Source organism: Ceratocystis lukuohia, assembly GCF_044167205.1.
Source record: "Ceratocystis lukuohia strain C4212 chromosome Unknown Supercontig2_pilon, whole genome shotgun sequence".
NCBI classification, from domain to species: Eukaryota; Fungi; Ascomycota; class Sordariomycetes; order Microascales; family Ceratocystidaceae; genus Ceratocystis; species Ceratocystis lukuohia.
In genome coordinates this window covers 4,530,499-4,557,055 of record NW_027263521.1, presented here as the reverse complement: position 1 = coordinate 4,557,055, position 26,557 = coordinate 4,530,499, and the positions used below count along the sequence as shown (strand labels likewise).

General features: G+C 50.4%; 9 protein-coding genes across 9 annotated transcripts; 7 read left to right on the top strand and 2 right to left on the bottom strand.

Annotated features, from left to right (window-relative positions):
* Positions 1-1,053: 1,053 nt before the first annotated feature.
* Positions 1,054-4,043, top strand: HOO65_021123 (F-box and leucine-rich repeat protein GRR1; the record flags this gene model as incomplete). The annotated part of the gene is made up of 5 exons (XM_071006405.1): positions 1,054-1,773; positions 1,942-2,398; positions 2,447-2,646; positions 2,841-2,865; positions 2,917-4,043. 5 exons carry the CDS (start codon positions 1,054-1,056, stop codon positions 4,041-4,043), a joined length of 2,529 nt encoding a protein of 842 aa, XP_070861761.1.
* A 1,431-nt stretch (positions 4,044-5,474) lies between these two features.
* Positions 5,475-8,888, top strand: HOO65_021122 (putative ubiquitin-conjugating enzyme protein 17; the record flags this gene model as incomplete). Its single annotated transcript, XM_071006360.1, has 4 exons — positions 5,475-6,145; positions 6,611-6,961; positions 7,027-8,225; positions 8,314-8,888. The coding sequence occupies 4 exons, from the start codon at positions 5,475-5,477 to the stop codon at positions 8,886-8,888; spliced, it is 2,796 nt and encodes a 931-aa protein (XP_070861760.1).
* A 351-nt stretch (positions 8,889-9,239) lies between these two features.
* Positions 9,240-9,698, top strand: HOO65_021121 (Glutaredoxin-2 mitochondrial; the record flags this gene model as incomplete). The annotated part of the gene is made up of 3 exons (XM_071007096.1): positions 9,240-9,291; positions 9,365-9,463; positions 9,529-9,698. The coding sequence occupies 3 exons, from the start codon at positions 9,240-9,242 to the stop codon at positions 9,696-9,698; spliced, it is 321 nt and encodes a 106-aa protein (XP_070861759.1).
* A 181-nt stretch (positions 9,699-9,879) lies between these two features.
* On the bottom strand, positions 9,880-10,923 carry HOO65_021120 (chalcone isomerase; the record flags this gene model as incomplete). Its single annotated transcript, XM_071000252.1, has 1 exon — positions 9,880-10,923. The coding sequence occupies one exon, from the start codon at positions 10,921-10,923 to the stop codon at positions 9,880-9,882; it is 1,044 nt and encodes a 347-aa protein (XP_070861758.1).
* A 535-nt stretch (positions 10,924-11,458) lies between these two features.
* On the top strand, positions 11,459-11,968 carry HOO65_021119 (uncharacterized protein; the record flags this gene model as incomplete). Its single annotated transcript, XM_071007086.1, has 2 exons — positions 11,459-11,496; positions 11,575-11,968. The coding sequence occupies 2 exons, from the start codon at positions 11,459-11,461 to the stop codon at positions 11,966-11,968; spliced, it is 432 nt and encodes a 143-aa protein (XP_070861757.1).
* A 541-nt stretch (positions 11,969-12,509) lies between these two features.
* On the top strand, positions 12,510-14,777 carry HOO65_021118 (uncharacterized protein; the record flags this gene model as incomplete). Its single annotated transcript, XM_071000251.1, has 1 exon — positions 12,510-14,777. One exon carries the CDS (start codon positions 12,510-12,512, stop codon positions 14,775-14,777), a length of 2,268 nt encoding a protein of 755 aa, XP_070861756.1.
* Positions 14,778-15,480: 703 nt separating this feature from the next.
* Positions 15,481-17,373, top strand: HOO65_021117 (LON peptidase N-terminal domain and RING finger protein 1; the record flags this gene model as incomplete). Its single annotated transcript, XM_071000250.1, has 1 exon — positions 15,481-17,373. One exon carries the CDS (start codon positions 15,481-15,483, stop codon positions 17,371-17,373), a length of 1,893 nt encoding a protein of 630 aa, XP_070861755.1.
* Positions 17,374-17,765: 392 nt separating this feature from the next.
* On the bottom strand, positions 17,766-20,975 carry HOO65_021116 (pentatricopeptide repeat protein; the record flags this gene model as incomplete). Its single annotated transcript, XM_071006378.1, has 3 exons — positions 17,766-20,168; positions 20,289-20,743; positions 20,810-20,975. 3 exons carry the CDS (start codon positions 20,973-20,975, stop codon positions 17,766-17,768), a joined length of 3,024 nt encoding a protein of 1,007 aa, XP_070861754.1.
* A 615-nt stretch (positions 20,976-21,590) lies between these two features.
* On the top strand, positions 21,591-26,265 carry HOO65_021115 (DNA polymerase alpha catalytic subunit; the record flags this gene model as incomplete). Its single annotated transcript, XM_071006276.1, has 4 exons — positions 21,591-21,879; positions 21,940-22,040; positions 22,118-24,132; positions 24,174-26,265. The coding sequence occupies 4 exons, from the start codon at positions 21,591-21,593 to the stop codon at positions 26,263-26,265; spliced, it is 4,497 nt and encodes a 1,498-aa protein (XP_070861753.1).
* Positions 26,266-26,557: the final 292 nt, after the last annotated feature.

The following is a 26,557-nucleotide window of genomic DNA, read 5'->3' as shown; positions in this document are numbered from 1 at the left end:
GCGACGTTGTCGCCGGACTTGTCTTCAACTTTCATCATCCCCAAAATAATGCAATAGCAAAACAAAGCGAGGAAACAGTAACAGCTTGCTTGAATCTGCTGCTTCAAAATGTAAGGGCCCCTTCCCTTACTCAGCGTACCGCCTCTTTCTTTTTTCCTTTTTTTTTTTTCTTTTTTTTCTTTTTTTTCCTTTTTAATTCGTTCTTCGTCTACCTCTCCTCATTGGCTCCCCCGCCTGGCACTTGGGCTTTTTCTATGCTTTGCAGTACGGGGCCTTGTTGCTTTGTGGTGTGTGTGTGTGTGTTTAATTGGGGAAGCTTGGCCCGCTATAAAATCATATAATTATCAGCTATAAACAATAGTTTTTTTGGCTTCTTGCCTGCTGGCTTTTGAGTTCTTATTTTCCGAGGACTTTTAATTCTTTTTTTTTTACTTCCTTTTCCTTCTTCTCTCTTCCTCTTTGTCTTTTCACCCTCCCTTCGACTTCATTCCTACAAAATCAATAATTCATCTTTTTTTCTCTCTTTGTTCTCTTGCCCTGATAACTGCCCCCTGCTTGCAGTCGTTTCTCATCCCTCTTGATGCTTTCATGCATCTCGTTCTTCTGCTCACCTATTTCATATCCTCTTCGTTTCTCTCCCTCTCTCTCTTTCTCCTGTGAAGCTGAAAAGCTTAGCGTCTGGTGCTTTCGTCGTCATAATAGCGCTCCGACCCCCGACCCCATCCCCATTTCAAATCAAGCCCATCCTCTTATTGTTCTAACCGCACTTGATCTGTATGGGCCTGTTTTGCGGTCGCCACCACCACCACAACCACCGCTACTCCCGCTACTATTCATAATTTTCATTTCCTCCTGACGACGACGACAAGCCCGACGCTATCCCCTATCGTCATACTTATCATCACCTGATTCTGCCGTCGTCTCTTTGTTATCAACAACCCGCCATCCACACAAACATTCTCTCTCTTTCTCTTCGCACCCCTCCTTAGCTGACGGGTCGGTTCAATCATCACCACGCATCACAAGACCTGCCGCCGGCTTTGATTCGCAGCGATGATGTCTACAGTCAACCTGGATGGATCAGGCTTTGACGCTCCGCTGACCCTGGAAACTGAATCTTCTGTCTCATCCGCCGCTTCTCCCGTCCCTCCCGATAATGATGAGTCCGATTTTTATTTGATTAATAACGACTCAGGTTCGTCTCTCAGCCTATCCCACGAAGAGCGTGAAGAACGCGAAATCGCCCGCATCCAGCAAGAATGCAAAGAAACCCCCGTTCACCGGCTGCCTAACGAAGTTATGATGATGATCTTCGCCAAACTCGACCGTCCTTCAGATATCCTCCGCAGCATGTTGGCCTGCAAGCGATGGGCTAGAAACTCGGTCGATCTGCTCTGGCACCGGCCGTCATGCACCAGCTTCGAGAAGATGGAGCGCATTTGTAATGCTCTGCATGCCCAGATTCCCTTTTTCCAGTACTGGGACTATGTCCGTCGAATAAATCTCTCGCAGATCGCTAAGCTTGTCAACGATGGCACCATCGACTCGCTCAAAAAATGCAATCGCATTGAGCGCCTCACTCTCACCAACTGCAAACAGGTGACGGACAGCGGCTTGATTTCCCTCGTTTCGCAGAACCATAACATGCTGGCCCTGGATATTAGCGCAAACCAGGCCATCACTGACCAATCTATCTTGACAGTGGCTGAGAACTGCCCACGTCTGCAAGGCTTGAATATTGCGGGATGCGTCAACGTGACATCTCAGAGCCTGGTAACTTTGGCGAATAGTTGCCGGCAGATCAAGCGGGTGAGTCCCCATCCCTTTGGTCTCATTTTCGCACTGCTGCCCTGCTCTCCACCACAATATCTAGCTGGCTGGAGACACATCCATGTCTTTACGCAATCTAACTCATAATGATGCTAACTATTTCTCGTCTAGATTAAACTCAACGACATCCTCAACGTCACCGATGAGGCCGTCCTTGCTTTCGCTGAAAACTGTCCCAACCTCCTCGAAATAGACCTGCAGATGTGCCATGAAGTAGGCAACATATCTGTTGCCGCTCTGCTCTCTAAAGGCAAGGCCCTCCGTGAACTTAGACTACCCTATCTCCATCTCATCACCGACAACGCTTTCCTCCCTATCCCTTCAAAAGTCACTTTTGATGCCCTGCGAATTCTCGACTTGACCGGCTGCTACGAGTTGACCGATGCTGCTGTTGTCAAAATCATTGACGCTGCTCCACGGCTTCGCAATGTGGTTTTGGCGAAATGCCGAAACATCACTAATGTCGCCGTCACTGCCATATCAAAGCTTGGGAAAAATCTCCACTACGTGCATCTTGGCCACTGTAGCCTTATCACTGACGAGGGCGCTCGTCAGCTTATCACCTCATGTAACAGAATCCGTTACATTGATTTGGGATGCTGCACGGCTCTTACAGATGCCTCGGTTTGCTTGTTGGCAAACCTACCTAAGCTTAAGCGCATTGGGCTTGTCAAGTGCAGTCAAATCACCGACAATACTATCAATAGCATTGCTTTAGCTTGTAATAATCGGGCGAATCGACCCAACAGCGACGGAACGAGCGGAGCATGCCTAGAACGTGTGCATCTCAGCCATTGCATGAGCTTGACCTTGAAGGTATGTATGCTGCAGAACATCCAGCCCAACTTAATCTAGCCACAAAAAACATACCACGGACCACCCTGATACTTAGTACCACAACTAACCTCCACCTTTCTGTACAGAGCATAATCCGCCTTCTCAACTCTTGCAGGCGATTGACACATTTAAGTTTGACTGGTGTTCCCGCATTTCTCACTGACGACTTTCAGCGTTTTGGACGTGATCCTCCGCCTGGTATGTTTATGTTTGATATATGTCCTGTCTTGTCTCATAAAAACTAATTAGTATCCGCACCCACAGAGTTCACAGAGCACCAGCGCCAAATCTTTTGTGTCTTCTCTGGAAACTGTGTCTCCCACCTCCGCAACCACCTTAACAATTCGCCCCAGTACGAAGAATTGCGACGCAATGCTGGTATCTATCGGTCCCACGGAAACGGTCTTTTTGAAGTTGGTTCCATAGCCCAGATCCAAGAGGCCCAAGCGCCGGCTCCAGCACCCACCGTTCAGAATGGCATCTTGCTCGAGCCCGATGCTTGGGAACCTGATCTGGACGAGGATGACCTTATGAACGATATAGATGGACCAGGCGGTAACGAAGGAGGTATCGGCCTGATGGATATGCACCAACTGCAGCAAAACCTCCCTGTTATCGACAACGCTCATAATCATATTACTGCTCCTGTCAATCCCGATGTTGATCATGGTCACCTAGTTGCGGACCCTGTTGCTCTCGACAACAACAATCCTCATAACACCCAGCTTCTTGCTGAAAACCCGCACAACCAGGAGCTTATTTACAACTACTTTGTCAGCCAGATCCAGGCTGGCCTCATGCCAATGCCACAACCGGGAGAGGCTACGTACAACCTGATTACTATTCACGAGCAGAATATCGCTATCCAGGCTGCGCAGATGGCGGCTGGAAACAACATGTTGAAACATGCGCAAAACTATGAGAACTCACAGTCCTCGCAAGTCGCGCATATGCCGCCTCCTAATGCTCCAAGCCATAGTAGCCTTGAACCACAGATCCTCAACCAAAGTGTTGTACATGCGAATAATCTCCATCTGGCCCACGCGCAAGCCCAGTTCCAGGCTCAAGTACAGGCTCACGCTCAAGCTGCGGCCCCGGCTGCCGCTCCGACCCACCCCCAAGTATTAGCCCAGAGCCATAGTCACGGCCATTTACTTGGCCATCATCATCTGTCTCAGGCGCAAATACAGTTTCAGACACAGGGGCAAGCACATGCTCAGGCCCAGGCTCAAGTCCAAACGCAAGGGCAGACGCAGCAGAACCTTCAACAGCAGGAGCAACAACAACAACAACAACCACAACAGCAGCAACAACAACAACAGCAGCCTGGTACCTGGAATTTGGATGCGATGACATTCAACTCTCATCATCCCTAGTAGTGGTGGTAGATGTGTTTGATTTTTGCTCGCTGTTCGCTTTGCCTAATGGCTGAATGTGTCTTTTTTTTCGTCCTTGCATTCTCTTATCATCGAGATGAGGGATTGTGGGGCTTTGCATTTAGGACCCTGTTCTGAAGATGCATCCTTGATCAAAACTTCGGGCTTTGGTTTCATACGGTGCTTGAATTACGCTATCTCCACCTCTCTGCCTTCACACAGGCGTATTGTCAAATTTCCCAGTCTCCCTCTTTGCTCTTTTTCTCTTTTTTTGCTTCGGGGTTCTATTTTGTGCCCTTTCTTCTCGTCACGGCTCTACCTGGATATGGGCATGATATTATGTAGCTTATTGCTTGAGTCAAGCCGGCGGCAAGGTTTGGTGTGGTCCCCCATCTTCGTTTTTAGCGCGTTGCGAGTTTGCATATGTTTGTTTCCTTTTCACTTTCCCTACTTTTATTTTCTCCGTCATTGTCGTTTTTATTTTTGTTTTCTTACATGACTCGACTGGCAGACGAGGACATGTAACACCTGCAAGTTTGTATTTACCCTCCCCATCCACAGTAGTATGTTTGTTTTTTATCCTTATTTTTTTCCTTTCTCCTACTCCCTCTCCCCAGCTTGTTGTTATTTTTTCTGCATTGTTTTTGTATTCTTGTCTCTTACCGACTAGCCCCCGAATCACGATTACCTGTGTACGTTGTTGCTCGGCACAATATTGGTTTTTTTTCTGTCTTTCTCTTGTTCACACACATATACGCCTGGTCGTGTTGTCCTGGCTTGTTATTTTGTCGTCCCTCCCCCTTTTCTCTTTTGCTACTTGCAGCATCAAGCCATAGACTGTTATTGTTTGTTAGCCATAGGCTGTTGCTGGCCTTGACAAGTCGATAAACGCAGAATAATGCAACGTATTTGAACCATAAACGTTTCCAACTAGTCGGAAGGGATCCGAGTTATGAGGACCTGGTAAAAATGGACTGGAAAGCAGGCGTTCTGCCATCAAGTCAAGCTGGTGTAACAAGTAGTTTGTCAAAATCACGTGAGCCACGGCTTGTCAACGGGTGACTACCAACTTCATGCACCTTCCGCTACTATAGTGTCTGTTGTTGTTTACTGAAGACCGTGATTGGGTAACCGGAGGCAGAGAACATCATTGCACCTTCTTTATACGAATAGAAGCCACGTTAGGCATTAAAGGGTAAGTCGCATCATAGCATTGAGCTCATTCAACATCACCATCAACAAAGACGTTTCTCAGCATCACTTATCGTTAACGCGCGCTACACTTCGGTATTTTTTATTTTCGGCCTATTAAGGAAACCTCTTTTTCGTTTACTTCAAGTATCCTTTATTTACTTTACCTCTTTTGTTGACGTGTGCCTATTATTTATTTATCTCTTTTTCGTCTACCTAAGTAACCTTTATTTGTTCACCATGGAATACTATAACGAGAAGGCCAAGGCCGAGGCTGATCAAAAGACTAAACTTGGAGCTGCCGTCCCAAAGCCCCCTCCACCTATCGTTTTGCCCACCAAGAAGGAAACGGGTGGTTTTCCAAGCAATCGCATCTCTGCTCCACGTATCATTTCTATCCCCCCACGTGATCCGCCTGACAAACATCCAAATGAGACCCAACCTGAGCTTCTCCAGAAGGTGACTGGCACTACAGTTTCGACGCCCTCGGCGGATACGGAAGGCACATCGCTAAGTGTGCCCATCACACATACCAGCGAGTCTTCTCAGGGTTCGTCGGCTGCAGCTATTAGGGTTTCGGGGGCTAGGCAGGAGAAGCGAAATGAGATGCAGCCTACACAGACATCGAGTACGACCGGGACTGGACAACATGCCACCGAGTCTATGGGAACTGCGCCAGGAAGAGCTGTCTCTGGTGCTATCAGGGTTGTGTCCCGCGGCAAAAAGGTCACCACGGATAGAAGCTCGGTCAAGATGACCAGGTCAAACTCAAGCGGGTCCATCGAGCCCTGGCCACGAATCATGGAGACTATTGCAGTGATCCCACCAGATCCTCACCGGCCTTCGCGTGAGGGCAGGGTTACGTTGATGAGCACGCAGCAAAATGCTCTTTCAAAGCTTCGGAGTGTTTGGTAGCAGCAGCACCACAAGAAGAACTTTGAGATTCATGGCCCCAGCGAGTGGCGCGAGACAGTATCACAGTGGATTAGCCAAGTCAATACGGCTGATTGCGCATCGTCGGATAGAAAGAGCTCTGCAGCTCATTCGTCAGTAGCACCAGCATCTGCATCAAATGCGACTTTGTCTAGCAGTAGTGCGATGCTGCATCATGAGTCTCAGGATGAGTTCTTCAGTGTTGGTGCACGACGCCTATTCGGGAATTAGAAGGTCCCAGAATTGGATTCCTCGGCAGCGCCTGCCGAAGGCTGTAGTAAAACGGCTGATGGCGGCCATACTTCACCCCTATCATTACTGTTTACTCAAAATGACGACCCACCCGACACTTCGTCGGGAGAAAAGTGGTACATGAGCGAAATGAATGAAGACACAGAGGTATTTTGGCGGCTGAATTCGATGCTTGCTGATACCATGTGTAGTCATGGCCGCTTGATCAAGGAACCGGTATTTACCAAGTCCTATAGCATCGTTGACCACATCAATATGGTACTAGGACTGAACTGGGAAGAGTTCAAGATGTTGCGGTATCTTCCTGTGCAATTCTCATTGACGATCAAGGCCTGTTTGACCACGGCATGTCGCACCTGTACTCAATTATCTTCAACAAGTAAGCTTAGCTGTATCTGCGGCCAAGAGTGTGCCGTTCCTGATGGGTGTGAAACCCGACATGGGGAGGACAACAACAAGGCACCGCCGCCACCTACGAATGCTTGTGTGACTGGCCTAAGCATGCTTCTATGGGGTCTGTGCATGTGTGATTACCCATCTGAGTAAGTTTGCCTGTGTCATTAATTATAATCCGCACTAAGAGAGATTTGACTAACAGCATTTGAAGATTTATGCACGAGCCTGATGGCCCCTTCGTTTCTAAAAACAAGGCTGTCCAGAACCTCTTGCATCTTGACAAGATCAAACAAAAGTTTGCTAGGTTTCGCGAAGCACAGAGAAACGTACAGAGAAATGTCCAGAAACGGCTCTCCCGGTTTTCAGAGCCAGCTGATGGCGATGTACTAGCCAAAGCCTCCGCTCCGACAAAGCAAAAGTTACGGCCAGAGCCGGAGATTTCTAACCTCAACATTGCGCAGCGACTAGAGGTGATGGTCAAAATTATGCAATTCTTCAAGCGCTCCGAGTACCACGTAACGCCTCTTGTATCGCACATGATCCTACGGAGCAACATTCTCCACTGTGTAGCAGCTATCATTGAGACAATTGACCCTGCTTCAAGCACAGTAAGCCTTTTGCAAATCGCAGCCCTGGACTGGGCTATGGCTTTATATTGTGATGAGAAGTTGCGTGACCTTGTGCTGCTCCAATATGTCACACTGAATGATAAGCACCGTGTTAAAGCGACCCACGATTGCAATAAGCCACCGATCCTAAGTCCACAAGACATGCTTGGGTATATCCCATACCTCAGGAAGTCTATTGCGGGCCGTATAATTTCCAAAGCTAAGCCTGTAGCTACGTACAATGGCAAGTCCTTGTCCCGCGCCGGCGAGCTATGCAAAGCCCAGGAACTCCCACCTACGCACCAATACCATACAGACCTTGGATTGCTAGCCAAGGACATGCTAGAAGAGTTTGGGGACAAGCTCCAGCATGATCTAGGGCTTATTGGCTTAAAGCGCATTCTCTATATGCGAAAGGTCACCAGGTCTGAGTCGTGGAGTTCGTGGATTTTCCAGGGCAACAATCAAGTCAACAAAGTGTCTGACGTGGACTTTATCAAGGGTTTCTATTTCCCCGAAGGCTTCAAGCGCGAGTTTGAAGCGACCGAAGAGGCGACGCAGAGACTGCTCAAGGATATTACGCAGACGTGGCCGCGGCAGTTTATTATCCGGTACAACGAGGAGAAGCCAGACCTCATCCGGGTGCTTGTGGCTGGTAGGAAATGTAGTGACCACGAAGGAGGGCTGTTTGAGTTCCACTTTATGGTGCCCAAGTGTTATCCGTTGTATCCACTGAAGGCAATGCTGGGAATCCCGAATGGCGTCATTGAGAAGCCTTTTGGCGCTGATGTCTGCAACGAGAGTGAGTGGCTATCTTTTTGTTCTTTCAAAACGAGTGTTGTATTTACCGGCACTAAATATTGGGACTAACTACTAAATTCATGCTTTAGTCAACATGATAACATATGGTCAGACCGGCTCGATTCGTGACGACATCATCAAGATGGCCGAGGGGATCTTTAGACCAGTCGAGGAAATGCCTGATGTCACAACAGGAGATACTGCAGCCATTCTCAACAGCCTTGCCCTAAGGTACCAAGAAAACTCGGCGTTATACAAGTGCGTGGTGCATGGCATGAACAGATGGTTTGACGCGCCCGAAACGGGTGATTTAGGCGGCTTCCGTATTGCCAAAACCCACCCAGTCTGGGGTGAAGCTGTCAACATGTGGTTCCTCCTCAACAGCCGACAGCTTGCCCAGAAGGCATCCATGATTCACACGCGTCTGTTACGGCCATGGAAAGAGTATGATTCGAATGCGAAGCTGCCGTCAAGCCTGACACCCGTACGCAAGGGCGTCATCAATACACAGATCACGGCAAGAGCAGCTGAGAGGCTGTTCAGGCTGTCAGTGGTGTGGGAAGCATACTTGAAGAATACGCAAACACACACTACAGGTGCAAAAGGGGAGGTCGACGGCGTCGGCGTTGGTAGTCTGTTTGTGGGAGATGCTGCCGAGGATTAGCCAGTAAGCCGCTTGGATTGTCCAAGAATGACCCACCTTCCCAACAAGCATCAGCTTTCTGATTAGCTCAGCCGCCCTGCCTCTCTGTGTTTATTCCATCTTTTTTCTTTTTTTTGGAGAGGCTTGCGTCATTCTTGTCCCAAGATGCGGAGGGGTATTTCTACACGGAAGTTCACATCACAACTGACTCAACCCAGCCTCAGACCTGTTCGAGTTGCACATACACGCTACCCAAATTTTCCTCCCGTCAGAGCTCGTCTATCCGGAGCTTCTTCTACTTTTACTTTGTCTATCCCCCGTTACCGAATGGGCGCTTCTTTTTCAACTGCTTTTTCATCTACACCAATCGATATGGCTGACGCTAAGAAAACCGTGCAGAAGCTTATTGAGGGCGAGCCTGTGGGTAAGGATATGTTAAGCTTGTCGATTATTGCGTTTCGTCTATATGTCATTACTAATGCCGCCCTTCTGTGTAGTTATGTTCTCTAAGTCTTACTGCCCCTACTGTTCTGCTAGCAAGAACCTGCTTAACAAGCTAGGCTACGAGTTCAAGGTCTACGAACTTGACAAGATGGGTGAGCCTCTTTTCTTTCCGTCCTCTGTCATGTGAACCCCTGCTAATATATATTTCCCTTTACAGCTAATGGCAGCGACATTCAAGATGCCCTTGAGGTTGTGACAGGTCAACGTTCAGTCCCCAACAACTTCATTAACGGCGAATCGATCGGTGGCAACTCTGATCTACAGTCGTTGCACTCGTCAAACAAACTGGAGGGTCTTCTTATCAAGGCTAAGGCTGTGAAGAAATAGGCTGTTTTCTCCTACATAGTAATTCAAGCGTATTTTTTTACAACTGTCACGTAGAGACTTTGAGGAACCCCTGCGAATTTCTATATGTAGTTTGCATTGATACACTAATAATACAAAGGCAAGCTAAGGAGCTAGATATCTAAGAAGACGGGCGGCCTGTCTTTTTCGTCTCTTGACACACTTACACACTGCCAATTGGTCGTGACACTAAATCAAGCAGGCCCTCGCAAATGCTCTTTCGTGCTGACTCCGAAGCCACTGCACTGCCGCCCAGATAGTTTAGCCACAACATACGCGATACACGTTCGTCTTTGACCACACCCAACTCAGTTCGGCTCACACCCAACCCATCATCATACAAGACACGTAGCTCTCCATTTGCCTCACGCAGCAGCAGCAGTTCCTTTTGTTTAGGGACCTTGCCACGGTTGAAGATGTTACGGAACTCACGCATGGCTTCACCGAACTCAGCATCTCCAAAGGCCCACTGCGGCGGCCCTCCGGGCCGCGTGCGTGCTTGGATTGCTCGCACGAAGCCGTCACGAAGGTGGTGGAAGTCGGTGTCACGCACGGGAATGATCCGGAACGCACTGCGGATCTGAGAGTCCTGGAGAACCCGGTCCCACAGCTGGTTGCTAGCCGACCCATCGAGGAGTTGTGTTTGGAGTGCAGTGCGCTCAGCACCGGGGAGGAGGAGGCTACGAGGCATGGCCTGGCTAGCAGCATCGGCCGAGGAAGACTCGCTTGGGGTGGTGGCGGCAATCAGTGCAGCGGATAGCCGTGGTAGATCGGCTGTGGCTACGTAGTAGCCAGCAACATACACCTGAATGCGCAGGAATGATACAGTGCGCACGCCGAAGCCGACGAGAGAATACTCCATTCCATCGGCCATATTCAGCGTCAGCGGCAGCGCCGGAACTGTTGTATTACCCGTTGCTACCACTGCAGGGCTGGAAGGCGGCGCAATTACCGTCTTGCTGCTTTGCAGCGGATGGCTACCAGTCGGTGCATCCAGCGCAAATGCAGAGCTACCGCCCTGCTGATTCTGGTTAGCTAGACACAGTAGAGTGAAGGCCGCAATGCCGCCGAATGTGCCGGCAATCACTGGGGTGCGGACGCTGCGTGGGCTAGGGCGGGCGCTGGATGTGAAGAAACGTGGAGAAGAGAGGCGGGATGAGCCAGTGTAGCGGATGGCCCGCATGGCAGAGCGAAATTGAGCATTCATTTTTTAGGTAGATGATGGATGCTGGTGGTGACGGAGATGTCAAGGATAAAAGAGAGAAATAACATGATGTAGTTTGGTTGAAGTGGATACGGACTAGGGTTATAGATTTAATTAGGGTCCAACAGGACTGCTTAGACCGGGGTTAGAATGTGGGGCTCTAGATGTCTGCTGTTACATTAGTCATTTATGTAACCTGATTACCGGGAGTCCACAACTGCCAGTACGCCAAGGATTTAGAGTGCCGGGCTTTGTAGCATCGCTACCCAAGGATTCAAGCTCTACTAGCCTGCGGGGTGAGAGAGTAGTGTTATGTGAGAAATAAGACTTGGCGGGTGGCGCATATATTTGCATATATATATATATTGGGCATGATGCGCGGTCGTTGGGCGCTTGGTCTCCCTAGCATTCCAAGCGTTGGCATCAGATGATGATTTATCTTCTGTCTCGTGTTTCCCAGGCAATCTTTGTTTCTTTACAGAAGACATAACACAACTATCCTCAGCCGCTCTCACGTTGGCCGATACAATAGACTACGATGCACCTGCCACTTGACCGCGTGAACTATATCTGCGCGTAAGTCCGTTCTTCTGACCCTCTGGCTTCCGCCGCTTCTGCTTCTCCGAGTACTAACCTTTCTTCTTCGCTCTATAGCCCTACGCCGCCGCGCGCTACGGCACCCGACTTCCACCAGTCGTGGCACTCGCACGTCTTCCACGCCTGCCATACCGCGAAACGAGAGGAGCGGACCGACCTTTCGCTTCGGGCCAAGATTGCTATCGAGGGAGCAATTATGGCGTTACCGGCGCCAGTGGTGACGGGAGGCTCCACTTGTGCGTCTAGGCCTAGCACTCCAACTAGGATCGGTGTGGCTACTGCTGTGGCAGACGACGACGGGAATGTAGCTTCTTATGCTGGGTTTGCTGACCTGCTCGTTGCCGTTTGGGATGCTATTGATAATCCCCTCGTTCGAGGCGTGGTGACAGAGGAGCAGGTGCTCGTGTATGCAGAGACGCAGGAAAGAAGAGCGCCTAAAATGGGTGTGTAGGCGAAGCTAGTGAGGCTGGCGAGGTTAGTGTAGATAAGCTAGCAACGCCAAGCTAGTAAAACAAGCAAAGCTGGTGCAATTAGCTATCGCTCCGTTGGCTAGTCACCAAGAACGCGGGCGAGTATTTGGTGCTTCAGTGTGCTATGATGACATTGAGGCGTTTTGCTTTGGGAGACCACGAGAAATAAAAGACGGAACATGACAGACGAGAAATGAAAGAGGCCCATTGGGCACAAAGCTAAGCAACTAGTTAATGAATATCAAGAAGAGCTTGCTTTCCATGAGATTCTAGGTAGTTTTAGAATCTCCCAATTTGAAAAGTCATTGATGCTTTGATCAGGCAACCAGCTTCAGTATCCTTTCCTAGTTTTAGTAGCTCAGTTAGTTCATTGGTGCTTCAAGCAGGCAACCAGTATTAATCTGCTTGTTGTAGACTTTATAATAATTACTAGTGAAACTGAATGACAGTGAGGAAAAAAGTCTTTCTCTTCTTCTTTTTCTTTTTTCTCATATCCCCAGGCTTCCACTGCAATAATCAGTCATGCTTGATAAGAGTGCCATCTCACCTACTCGCTCTCGCTTGCCCGCTTTGAAGAGAAAGCTCGACTTGGCTGAGCTTGATCAATTCGAGACTACAGCTGAAATTGGGCGTGCCAAGCGGCTCTCGACCTCGTCCCTAGGCCTGTCTTCTTTGTCTTTGCCTTTGAATTCGTCCGAGTCGGACCCCACTGCTTCGCCTTCAGCCCCCCCTGTCCCAGTCATTGCTGATGTCTCTCCTAAGTCCTTGCCCAAGGCCCGCCGGCTGCCACGTCCGGCCCCTAAGAATACTCTGGGTATGCAGGAGAACAGGCCGATGGCAAGCGATGTCGACGAGTTGCCCGCTGCCAGCGCTGGAAAAGAAAAGGAAAAAGCAGTTGTTGTCGTGACCCCAATTCGCAATCGCACACCGACGCCAATGCCGTCTCAGCTGGCTGTCAGGGCCAAGATTCTGGCCGAGGACGCCCCCCCAGTACCCCCAGTACCTCCAGTGCCTCCAGTGCCTCCAATCCTGAAGCTGCCATCTGTGGCGTCTTTGCTTCGGGAATTGCCTGCATCGCCCAGCGAATCACGGAGGCTTCCGCCTTTGCTGTCGTCGTCCGTTGGACAGCAATATCAACAGCCACGACAGCCACAGTTGCCGGCCCTGTTTCCTGCTACAAGAGAGCTCGAATTGCCGACGATAGCACCGCCCGAAGCCCTGCAACAGTCCGATATTCCTTCCTCGACATCTGAGGCCGAAGAGTCTACTTTGGCCACTCTCGATTTGACGCCTTCTGAAGAACAGCCCACTTTCGCCCCAGCTGCGGTTGTCGGTTCCGCCAACCCTAGCCCGACAGCTACCTCCAGTTCAGTTGGCCCTGGAGGCCAGCTACACAACGTCCATGTAGTTCCCCCTTCAAGCCATAATGGACCGGCTTTCCAGACTTTGGCGCTTGCCTCAGACGCCACTAATGACGGCGACACGGCTAGCGAGACAACGGCTGATTCCCGATCTTCCATATCAGAGATCCAGTCAGTCCCAACGTCGGTCCGTTCGGATGATGAGGAGGAATGGTATGATGGGGTGGAAGAGGTGATGGCGTTGCAGACAGACTCGGAAGATTCAGATGAGGAAAGTGAAATCGGGGTACCGATTGACATGATGGCGAATAGCCTTAATCTCAATGGTAGCCTCAACAGTGGCTCCAACCTTGGCGGCCACAGTAATCTCATTTCCAGCGCCCGCAACTTTGGGATAAGCAGTATTTCTGAGATCCCGCTGCAGGAAATGCATGAGTTTGCTTTCGATGGGATCCCTGATTTCACGACTGCTGGGCTCGCCGAACTGTCCAATGCCGCTGTCCTAGACCATTCCGATAATCGCGACTACATTTTCGTTTCGGAAAATGCCTCAGACACGGCGGAGTCTGAAGCTTTAGATTTTGAGGATGATATTTCCGAGGCTCTTAGCTTTGAAAGCCGTTTTTATTTTCAACTGCCAGCCTACGTCCGGCTGTTTGGCGAGGCCATGGCTTCTCTCAACGAATTTGCTGAATCCTACCATGTATATCGCGCGACCCTCAAGTGGACTAATACTTTCCTCCCTAATTCACGCCTGACATTGCGTACCGTATTTCCCCGAGCCACGGAGGTGTCCGACACAAGCCGTGAGCTGGTCACCATGAACATTGCAGCTGCTATGCAGGCGGCAGTAAACTCTCTAGAGTCTGCAGCTGCGCTATTTGGAATTGCCGCAGATTCTATACCTGTTTCATCGGTTGGGATTGCCGATAATGCTATTGGTATTGTTGTAGAGGGCTCAGCTGTAGAGGACTTGGAGAAGCATGCTATCGCCGAAACTCTCAGAGACGATAATGTTGCTGCTGAAACAGCTTTCGCCAGCCTCCCCGGTAATGGCAGTGACCTCAACTTTGCCGGCCCAGCCACTACCACGTCTGGTTTTAGCACACCGACGCCGACTGCACTTCCGCCAGCGGTTATGCCAGCCCCGGGGAATGCTGGAAACGATCCCCGACGAGCCGTAACATACTGGCTCGTGCACTTGATCCTCCGCATTGAAGCACTAAGAACAAATTGGATCATCTTCCAATACAAGGATGACCTGACACATGATCCATCTGCACTGCCGACTAGCGGCGGCTTCTTTCGCGAGGAAATGGAATATGTTCGCGGGATGACGTACGATGAAGCGTCAAGTCAGATGGACGATTTTGTGGCATCCGTACCACACATAATCTGCGAGTATCAGCGAGCACTAGGCGTGCTTTGATGGTTGGTAGAGAAAATTGGTTGTCTGGTCTGAAAGAATTTAGAGTAAAAAGCGATCACAAGACTTGAGGGTTATTTGGGGTTATTGAGTGGGGCGTTGACTAAGCAGAAGTCTAGTGACAAATTTGGTTATTGTGTAAATTTTAACATAGAGTAGGGAGAATAGGGAGAAAAGCGCAGAATTGGAGTAGTTTGAATGCAATATTAATATTTGAAGGCTATTTTTATGTGTGTGTGTGTGTGTGTGTGTGTGTGTGGGTGCGGTTATGTAGAAGATGTTGGATGTATAGATAGTGATGGTTGATAGAGATGCTGCTCCCTGCTGTCTATATAATTGCTAGTGCAGAAATATAGGGCTCAATGCCTGTAATACAGAGCTTCGGACTCTATCTTGGCAAGCCGGGACAATCTGCAGCATCCCTGCTTGTAGTACATCTCCTTCTCTAACTTAACCCCCACTCTGACCTTCCTTTCACTGCCTGCACCTCAGATCACCCTGTGATAGCAACTGAAGGGTTCCTCTTTAGATTGGGCATCTCCAGGACTTTCACGTGATACTCGCTTGCTCTAGCCTTATGTAGGGCTAGGACATGCCTATACCACGTTAAATCTCAAACCACCCAATAACCAATACATACAATACTTACCCACCCCTTCACACATCCTTATATTGTCTCACTGTCCTACAGTGACTGCACTTCGCTATGGCTAACGACACCGCATCTGCTGGTTGTCTCCCAGAAACTACACCGCCATCTCCAAATCTGCCTACTGCCCTGCCACTAAGCGCTTCGGCCGTCTCTCTGCGTGATGCCCTCGAAGTCTTGCAGTGCACACAGTGCGCCCGTATTCTGCGTGAACCCATGACTTTGCCGTGTGGCCGCTCGCTGTGTCGGCGGTGTCTGCCACAGCCGCACACACGCCGCCTTGTTAGCTACCCGGCCACAGCGGAGCGCGAGGCCGGTATCGTCTGTCCGTTTAATACGTGCCGTAAGGAGCACGCGGTGTTTGACTGCGGCTTGGACTATGTTCTAGGGAAGATGGTGGAAATAGTAAGGGAGGGGCTCAAGGGCGCCGAGGTGGTGTATGACGGGGCGGCTTCAGAGGGGGGCGGACACAGTGCAGCACTGCCTAACTCTGACCACCGCCAACTCACTACAATGCGCGTCCTTGCGGAAACGGAGGAGAAGGGGGAGACGGAGATAGACATAGAGGATGCACTAGTCAAGACTCGCCCTTTAATTTTCTCCGTGCATGGCACTCTCTTGCAGGCGCTTTTCCTTCTAGCCGAAATGCACGGATTGCCCCGGATAGCAAAGCTCGATATCTCAAGCAGCTCTCCTCTACCACAACCAGAACCCCCTTCTGACTCTTCCCTACTGAACGCCGTCTTGTCTCAGATGCGCCCTGAAGCTGACTGCCAGGTCTGCTACGCCATCTTCCTCGACCCTGTGATGACGCCATGTGGCCACACATTCTGCGCTGTCTGTCTGCATCGTGTGCTAGACCATACCCCGCACTGTCCCGTCTGTCGCCGGAGTGTATCAATTGCCCCGCTCCTATCATCAATAAATAAGCCAATAAACCGTTCTCTGGCGCAAATGCTAGAAACATTCTGGCCAAAATGCGTAGCCTCGCGCCGGCGCGCAGCTATTCAGGAAGGCTGGACATCAAGTGCGATCCTCGATTCTGATTCAGCGTCCTCGCTTGCTGCCGAGCGGGTGCCCATATTCCCCTGCTCTTTGGCATTTCCTGGCATCCCGTTCTTTCTTCACATATTTGAGCCGCGCTATCGGCTGATGGTCCGTCGGTGCATGGAGGGTAGCCGCATCTTTGGGATGGTGCTCCCGCGTTGGATGGCCGGAGATGGCGTGGCTGGAGGGTCCGAGAGCGAAGAGTTTGCGGCCTACGGTACGCTGTTGCGTATTTCCAAGGTCAGCTACTTCCCCGATGGCCGCAGTATGATTGAGACCGTAGGCCAGGGCCGCTTCAAGATCCGTAGCTACACCTGGGAAGATGGCATTGTCATGGGGGCTATCGAGCGGCTGCACGACATGGGAATTGCCGAGGAAGAAGCCCATGAGGCCGCCGATCTTGGCGCTGCATCTGCCCAGAACTACACCGTACCACGTTTTGCTGACTACTTCCCGGTGGCGCCCGATGCCTGGCCGCCCGCCTCTTCCCGCCGCCGCAGTCTGTCACGTGCCGCATCGGCACTCGAAGCTATCTTATCGCGCAACACCTCGGACTCGCCGCTGACCCTGACTGATCCGTTCTCCGACTTGCCGCCGCCGACAGGAGCCCAGCCACGGCCCAATATTAGTGCCATGTCAACCGCCGAACTACTAGACTTTGCGCGTGCATGTGCCGCACACCTGAGCGGAACGTCAAGCAGGTTGGAAGACACATTTGGCCCGGCACCAACAGACGCAGCGCTTTTTGCCTGGTGGTTTGCAGCAGCAATGCCAATGTCTGAAGACAAGAAGTATGCCCTGCTCAAATCAACAAGTGTACGTGACCGCCTGAAAATGTGCTGCATGTGGGCGCTTGAGTGGGAAGGAGCCCGCTGGTCTGTCCCTCGTTGTGTGATCATGTGATGTGATGTGCTGTAAGTAGATTTGATATTATTCTAGGGCTAGGGTAAAAGGAAAGCGGGATTTTGGGGGACCAAGTTGGGAAACTGCCTCATTGGAAGTTGGCAAGAACTGACTATTCACGTGAGAACTGATGGTATATTTGTGTATTTGTATCTCTGTATTTGTTTGTATGAACTAAGAATAACTCGCATGAAGAAGTGAACGACTAGTGAAGCGTGGCTTCTATTGATCTCTTGATGATAGCATATACAGGATTATAGTACAGATGGGGTTGGGTTGATACAAGCTGAAACCAGCTGTAATCTATGCTTAGTGGTATTACATGATGGCTCCCTGCCATCCTCGGTTCTTCCTCTACCTTCCTTCCACATCCGCCATCCTCCGCCGTGCATCTAATGGCGGTTGAAATCCCTTGATCTCGGATACACACTTCGGTCTCGGTCACGCTCCCGCTGCTCCCGATGGATGAGACTCCCATCACGTGGCACTGAGCGCTTAGGGTTTTTAAGGAACCAGTTCTCACGGCGTTGCTGTTTCTTGAGCGAACGGGCCGTTTCGATCGCCTTGAACTCCTTCCACTCAGCCCAGCCGTTGCCTGTGCCGAAGTCGATGTTGTCAAACTCGGTTAGGTATCGTGCTAGATTGGCCTTAACCATCTCCATGACGACTAGAGTGTCATCGCGTAGCATGCCGTCAGCAACCATGTTGTCAATAATGCTGATGAGCCTGCGTGCAAGCAGACTGGATGATACGATGCCGCGCTTGAGGTTGAGTGGTAGCTCGCGAGTGGGGGCTGCATTTCTGCCTGCCGAGCCCGCTACAGACTCTTCATGGCCGGAGTGTGTGATGCGCTGGCTGCGTTTGATCAGGTCCAACTGGCCTTCGCGGAATGAGTCTGCAGCCTTTGTTACCGCCTCTCCAATTGTGTTGCTGATTTTTGTATGGACTTTGAGAGCTGTGCGTTTGCGTACAATATGGCCCCGATAGTACCGCTCGATTAGCTCAGCATAGACACCCATGCATGTCGGAGGCGGCGTGATCATCTCTTTGACCATGATGTCTATCACGAGGCCGGCATTGGGCAGAGATGAGAGGTTATCCTTATCCTCGAGACAGCCCAGCATGGCCGTAACAATGTCGTGGGCCCGCAGACCTGGCATGGCCTCCAGCGTCTTGACGATATTACCCGAATTATGGCCACGGCGTTGTGCATTAAGAAATGTGCGCCAGTTTTCGTCATCTGGCTCGATCTTGTGCTGTGCTGAGGATGTCAGGAATTGCCAGTAGCGATTGGCCGAAGCAGTGCGGCGTTGAGTTCCAAGCAATCGCATCAGCATGGACAGCGTGTTGTTTCCTGGGGTAGCTAGATTTCCGCCCTTTTTTGAGAGTGGCATCCGGAACTCAGCTATGCTCTGCCGTTTCAATAGTTCGTGGTCAGACAGATCCTGTTCTTCAATAGAGGCCTCGCCTGAATATGCCCCAGTGGCCTCAAGCTCCGCGTCTTGTTCTGTGACATTCTTGCTGTACCGAGCAACAAGCTTCTGGTGTGCATCAATGGCCTCGGGTGAGATAGGCTTGCCGTAGGCCTGGATCTCAGCCTTCATGATGCGTTTATTGAACCGTTCCTCTTTGCGTACGGCCTGGTCCAGCCGCTTCTTTAAGCGGTTCGATAGGGTATCCTCGGTTATTTGTATTGACTGTTCTGGGAGCATAGATTCAGGAATGCTTTGGCTGAGGTCTTTATGCTCAATGGACTCCCCGTTTTGCTCTAGAGTGATCTCCGCAGTGTCTGTGACTGTGGTGGTAGTCTCGGAGGTCATTTCGGTGGGGCCAAGAGCTGTTTCCTCAGCTGCAGCCTCAGCATCAGTGATATCTGTGGCTTTTGCGGAAGGTTCGGTTGTGGTGTCTGTGGCGGTTTCCGTTATAGTTTCAAGCCTGGTCTCAGCGGTAGCCTTAATCGATTCTTCTGAAGCTGCAGCTTCGGCTTGTGCAGAATTGCTAATAGGGTCCTTGTCGACATTAGGCTGCGTTGCTGCATCTAAACTGTCGTCATCTTCTAGCTCGAACTCCACACCATTTTCCTGGGCCTGTGGATATTTAGCCTCAATAGCCCTGCCCAGTCGCTTAAGCTCATCAGGCCCACCAAGGGTGTGGCTAGCCTCGCGTTGTTCCAAGGTTTCTGAAAGTTGTAGTCTGCGTAGAAGGCCATAGTTGGCGCGTTGCATCATGATGAGGTCGACATCCTTGACCATGACAGGGATTCCCATTGTTTGTTCCAAAAGCAGCAACACCTGGATCTGGATGCCCCAGGGGCCCATCATGATTAGCCGGCCGAAGGCACAGACTAGCTTCTCCGTCATTTCGATCCGACCCTTGACCCAGTCTTCAACCACTCGTTCCCACAGAGACTTGGCCTTTTTTATCATGGGCATCACATGGTCTCGCAGATACTCCTCGGGAGTGTCCTGCGAGGTAGCAGTCATTTTAGGGCCTTCTTCGAGGTAGTTGCGCATGGCGTTGAACATGATGGCAAAGGTGATAGAATCTGGTTGGCGAAGGCCTTTATCAGCAGTGGCGGCGACGGCATAGAGGGATTCGAGATCGCGCCCACGTGCACACACTTCAAGCACAGCATTGAGGTGAATAGTATTGGGCGGGTTTCGCTTGTCGTTGAGCATGGCGAGGTAGATTCGCACAGCCTCACGGATGGCGCGGGAAGTGTGCGTAGACTTGGCAAGACTACTAAACATAAGGGTGTATGTCTTCGCGGAGGGTTGTTGCTTTCGTTTTTTCATCTACGGCTGTTAGTATGGCTCTTTATGGGGTTGTGAAAGAAGTGAATTTTGGTGCAAGATAGGAGAAAAGAATAAGCATATTGCCCATCACATGCTTTACAGTGAATAGTGTTTTCTTACCTCGTTGAAAAGCTTAATACCATGTTGGAGAGTATCGCCTTCTAAGTAGTAACCAATCAAGTAACCCCACGGGACTACGGTATCCATGTTCTTGCTCGCCACTCGGGTCATTCCCAAGGCATTCTCCAAGTCACCCCTCTTGATTAGACGATCAATCTCAGCGGACAGATGAAAAGGATCCTTATAATACATGACACGGGTTTTCCACGACCGGGTTTGCTCTGCGGTAGCTTCCTGTGGGCTTCGGGGGCGGGGCTTGGCTGGCAAAGCTAGGGTGCGGGGTATAGCAATGCTCCTTTCGGGCATGACCCATGATGGCTGATGAGTCTCGCGGTCAAACTCAACGCCGCGGGAGATTTCATGTCTGAGTTTTTCGGATTCGGGGATATCCGCTGCGGGGGAAGAAGATGGAGATGTGTTTGTTGGTGATTTCGACTCGGGCTGCAGGGATGAGGCTGAAGATGAGGTTGAAAATGACCGACTCTGTTGGTATGGCTGATGGATATTCAGTTGGCGCATACGTTCTTGAATTAGAAGATGGTGTAGATGTGAAGCTGCTGATTGAGCTGAGAGACCCCGGAGTGTGGCTACGGAGACGGCAGATTTCGGGGCCGAGCACGGAGTGATAGACCCTGATGGGCGGAGAGAAGCCTCAGAAAGAGCACGAAGAGATGATCTACAGACCATCTTAACTATAATATCGTCTGTGAAGAATTAAAAAGAAAAGGAGGGAAGCTTCCCTAGCTGTGCAAGGCAATGCTATGTCTGGCATAAAGGCTTGCAGACTGTAACAGGTGAAAAATTGGCTTATCTTATCGCACCTTGGTGGGATGGGACATGTGAGGCCGAAAGTGGGGCCGAGCTATTGGACCATTGCCACAACTTGAGATCTAGCCACAAAGTGTGGCGTTGATCGGCGCGTTCTGGGGTCAATGACGCGTGACTTCCACTTTACACGTACACACGTACACGATAACCAGGGCGACGAGCCAAATTTGTGGAGCCAGTTTCTGCTTGTCTGTTACTTGTGTTGTTTGCTTGTCATGAGACAAAAGAAGCTTTTTTTGGCTAAGTTGTTCTCTCAAGTCTCGTTGGCCTAGCCCTAAATCGAGGGGCTTGTTTACTGTCTGCTTGTCCTGCCAAGTTCCTATCCTGATATTTTTCGAACAACAAGTACTTGATTCTTTTCTCTCTTCCTCTTACCGCGAGACGACACTCAACAAACACAAATACATACACATACACACATAACGCTCACAACAAGACCTCCCCCCTCCCACATACACAAAGGCGCTTCTTACCATGTCTTCCGCTGCTGCCCGCAGAGCAAAGCTAGAGCAGCTTAAAGCTTCTAGAGCAGCCGGAAAAAAGATTGCTCTCGATGTCGGCGAAGTGGATTCATTCTATGAGGAGGTTGATGAAACTCAGTACAAGCAGATTGTGCGTGACCGCCTTAACCAAGACGACTTTGTAGTAGACGACAATGGCGAGGGTTATGCCGACGATGGCAGAGAGGAATGGGATAGAGAGCAGCCGCCCTATGACTATTCGGATGACGATGAAGCACTAGAGAGAGGCCGGCCAAAAATTTGTAAGTGAACCATAGGAGTAACTTATATTAGAGAGACTGTGAGGCTAACAACAACTATAGCAAAAAAGAAAAAGGCCGATGAACAGGCCAAGAGAGATGCCAATGACCGTGATATCACAAACTTCTTTAGCAAAGGCGCCGTATCACGACCCAAGACCAAGGTAAGCTCGAGTCCGAGCCCAAGCTCAAGCCGGCATCATTGCTCCCTTAGTCCTCTCCCCTCACTGACGCCATGTAGACAGTCAAGACAAAGGATGACGATGACTTCATGGGTAACCTATTAAGTACAATCGACACTCCCATACCGGCCCCTATGTCCTCTCCTCGCCACAAGAAGCGTGAGCGATCCCCCACTACTGAGCTCCGCAAAGTTCGAGTACAGTCCCCACCAACTCGCATGGACCTTGACGACACCCAGCCCACAATCAAGCGCACCAAAATAACCGACGAGAGAGCAACTTCCATGTCCTCGCCACCTCTCCTACCTATGCCGACACCCCATAAACTTGGTCATGATTCTGACGATGACTACAATGACCTGCCGGATGTCCCTGATGATTTTGGTATTGTCAGCGACCAAATTGCAGCTCCTTCTTCTCCAACTGCCAAGGTTGCCCTGCGCAAACAAATAAAACAGGAAGCTAATAGTGATGATGACGGCGATTTTCTGGAAGTATCTCATGCTGGGACCATCAAGGCTCGAAGTGTCAACCTTTCTGGCACCAAACCAGTGCCCCCCCGGCCGATTATGAAGCCTATTCTCAAGCCTACACCATCTATCGCTCCTGACCCTCCCAAACTATTCAGTTCATCGCCGGTCAAGGCAGATACCGCCTACGTCGATGCCTCGGCTTGGAACAATCTAATGTCTAAGTTGGATGTTGAAAGCTCCACTGCCCCTGATCCACCTGCTGCCGGCAAAGTTAACCCCAGTGATGTGCAACTGGAGGACGGCAGCATCAACTTCTTTTGGACTGACCAAATTGAACTTGGTGGTGCTCTGCACCTATTTGGCAAGGTCTTCAACAAGAAGACCAAGCAGCACATTAGTTGCTACATCAAACTCCAGGGTATTATGCGAATGCTGTTCTTCCTACCGCGTAAGATGCGGGTGGTCGAGGGTCGCGAGACAGACGAGGAGGTTGGCCACCAGGATGTGTACCAGGAAATTGACAGCCAAATGACCCGGATGGGCGTCGATATGTTCAAGACCAAGTTGTGCAAACGCAAATATGCATTTGAGCTGGAGGGAATCCCGCGCGAGGCTGACTACTTCAAGGTCCTTTATCCCTACACCAAGCCTGCGTTAGATGCCAACCTAAAGGGCCAGACCTTTTCACACATCTTTGGCACTAACACCGCCATGTTTGAGCAGTTTGTGCTTCTTAAGAACATAATGGGGCCATGCTGGCTTAAGATTAAGGATCCTAACTTTACTGCCCTTCAAAACGCATCACATTGCAAACTAGAGGTGCTTGTTAAAGATCCGGATCTAGTCTCAGTCATGAGCGATCGTGACGCTCCTGAGGAGCCCCCGTTAACGATGATGTCTCTAGCCCTACGAACAATGTTCAATGCTCGCGACAATAAGCAGGAAATCCTGGCTCTTAGTTTCAGAGTGTACGAAAATGTGTCACTCACTGACCCTACACCTGCTCAGAAGCTACGTTCCCAGACTTTTACACTCGTGCGTCCTGCTATTGGCCAGCCTCTGCCTATGGGCTTCGAGGCTGCTGCCAAAATGAGAAACAAAGGCCTGGTTAAGCCTATGCGCCAGGAAAACGAAATGCTGGCTTTTTTCCTTGCCAAGCTTGAACTCATTGACCCTGATGTGATCCTGGGCCACCAGCTTGAAGGTGTCGACTTTAGCATTCTCTTGAATAGGCTCCGCGAAAAAAAGACACCTACGTGGTCACGCATAGGAAGACTACGTCGTGCAGCCTGGCCACAAGCCCTTTCTCGCACCGGCGGAAATGTGTTTGCCGAGCGACAGTTGCTCTGTGGCCGCCTATTGTGTGATCTTGGCAATGATGCTGGAAAGTCTATCATGACCAAGTGCCAGAGCTGGAGCCTATCAGAAATGTGCAGCTTGTATCTGCCCAGCTCCAGTCATGTCGACAAGCGCCTTGAGCTGGACAATGAGGAGGCCTTGGCTACATGGGCCATGCGTGACAAAAGGGGCCTGATGAACTATTTGGCCCATCTTGAGGCCGATACCTATTACATTGCTGCGCTAGCCATCCAAGTACAAATGTTACCCTGACCAAGGTGCTGACTAACTTGGCTGGTAATAGTTGGGCACGTACTCTAACCGGTACGCGTGCAGAGCGCAACGAGTACATTCTACTACACGAGTTCCACCGCAAAAAGTACATTTGTCCCGACAAGCAAACCTTCAAGGGCCCGCCTACCAAAGTTGAAGACGAAATCAAGGAGGAAGAGGGTGCCTCTAGCAAGAAAAAGGATAAATACAAGGGCGGTCTAGTGTTTGAGCCTGAAAAGGGCCTGTACGACCGCTACGTGCTAGTCATGGACTTCAATTCTCTATACCCATCCATTATTCAGGAGTTCAACATCTGCTTCACCACTGTTGACCGCTTCGCCGTGCTAGAGGATGAGGACTCAGTGCCTGAGGTTCCCAAGAATACCGACCAGGGCGTGCTTCCCCGGCTAATTGCTACGTTAGTGCAGCGTCGTCGTGAGGTCAAGAAGTATATGAAGAACAAGGACGCAACGCCTGAGCAGCTGGCTACCTGGGATATCAGGCAACTGGCCTTGAAGCTGACGGCTAACTCCATGTACGGCTGTTTAGGATACACTAAATCACGCTTCTACGCTAGGCCTCTAGCCATGCTGACCACACACATGGGTCGGGAGATTCTAATGAGCACCAAGGCCCTAGCTGAGAGCCACCAGCTACAGGTCATCTACGGCGACACTGACTCTGTCATGATCAATGCTAACGTGGACAATGCCGCTGATGCCATCAAAGTCGGCGAGGCGTTCAAACGTGCTGTCAACGAAAGATACCGACTGCTAGAAATCGATATAGACAATATCTTCCGTCGCATTTTGCTACAAGCGAAAAAGAAATACGCTGCTATCAACCTGACACAAAAGGACGGAAAGTGGGTTGAGAAAATGGAGGTCAAGGGTCTAGACATGAAGCGCCGTGAGTATTGTGCCCTGTCTAAAGAAATTTCGTCGCGCATCCTGGACAACATCCTGAGCGGGCACGAAGCTGAGGTGGCTATTGAGCGCATCCATGAGTATTTGCGAGACATAGCTGCTAAGATGAGGGCTAGAGAGATCCCCACTCAAAAGTACATCATCTACACCCAGCTTGGAAAGGGTCCCAAGGAATATCCAAACGGTGACTCTATGCCCCAAGTGCAAGTGGCGCTACGTGACATTTCCCGTGGCAAAACAGTGAGACGGCTAGATGTCATATCATATATAATCACGGGCGATGGGTCCTCTTCAGATCCCCCGCCCAAGCGTGCCTACTCGTCGGCTGACGTCCTCAAACCCGACTCGGGCATGACGCCGGATGTTGAGTGGTATATGGGCAAACAGATTTTTCCGCCTGTGGAGCGTCTGTGTGCAAACATTCGTGGCACTTCGACATCACAGCTAGCTGAGCAGCTAGGCCTGGACATCAAGCGATACGCAGGCACGAACTCCTCGTTTGGTAGCGGTGGATTAGATCTGGAAGTCCATCCCCTAGAAAGTCAAATTCCCGACTCGACGCGCTTCGCCGACTGCACACGGTTAAGTTTGCAATGCCGTATATGCAAGACAAAGAATACATTTGAAGGTATTACCGGCTCTTTGCAGCTAATATCCCCTGCTGGTATTACCTGCGGCAAATGTAGCAGTGTGTTCAGTACGCTTAGTGTCGTTGCCCAACTTGAGGCCCAGTTACGTGCGGCGACCGCACGCTACTACGAGGCTTGGCTCATTTGCAGCGATTCTCAGTGTGCCAACCGCACGCGTCAAATGAGCGTTTACGGTACTCGCTGCCTTGGCCCTCGTGGACTGGCACGCGACTGCCGCGGCGTGATGCGCTACGAAATCAGTGAGAAGACTATTTACACGCAGCTCGTCTACTTTGCAAGCCTATTTGATGTCGACCGTGCGCGAAAAGCAGCAGATGCACCAAGTGCGGGTTCTACCAGAACAGATTCAGGTACTGTCGTGGATCGCGATGGGTCGATGAGCGATGTGCAGCGCGAGCAGATCCGCGCGCTTGTCGAGCAAAATCGCGTCCGCTTTACCACTATACGTGGTGTGTGCGACAAGTACCTCGAGAAGTGTGGGCGTGGCTGGGTAGCTATGGATTCCATATTCATGCGTTTAGGGCTACTCAAACCAACCACAACCTGAGGACATTTATACAAACAGAGAAATGGGGTCATCGGAACGAGGAGAAAGAGAAAGGAGGTTAGTGTCTAATGGCGTTTTATAGGGGTTTGTCAGGCTGCTGTCGCCCCAATTTTCTACATCGTAGTCATATATTTCATGTTCCTTAGACCTTAGGTTGATAATGGTACCGTAGTCTCTTCTGCTTACAGAATGAAGTGAAAACATTTGCTCTCGTAGGGCGTAGAGCTTGGAATTGCATTGCTTGGATATTTATTAACAACATTTAGTAGACAGGTATGATATGGTGTGATGC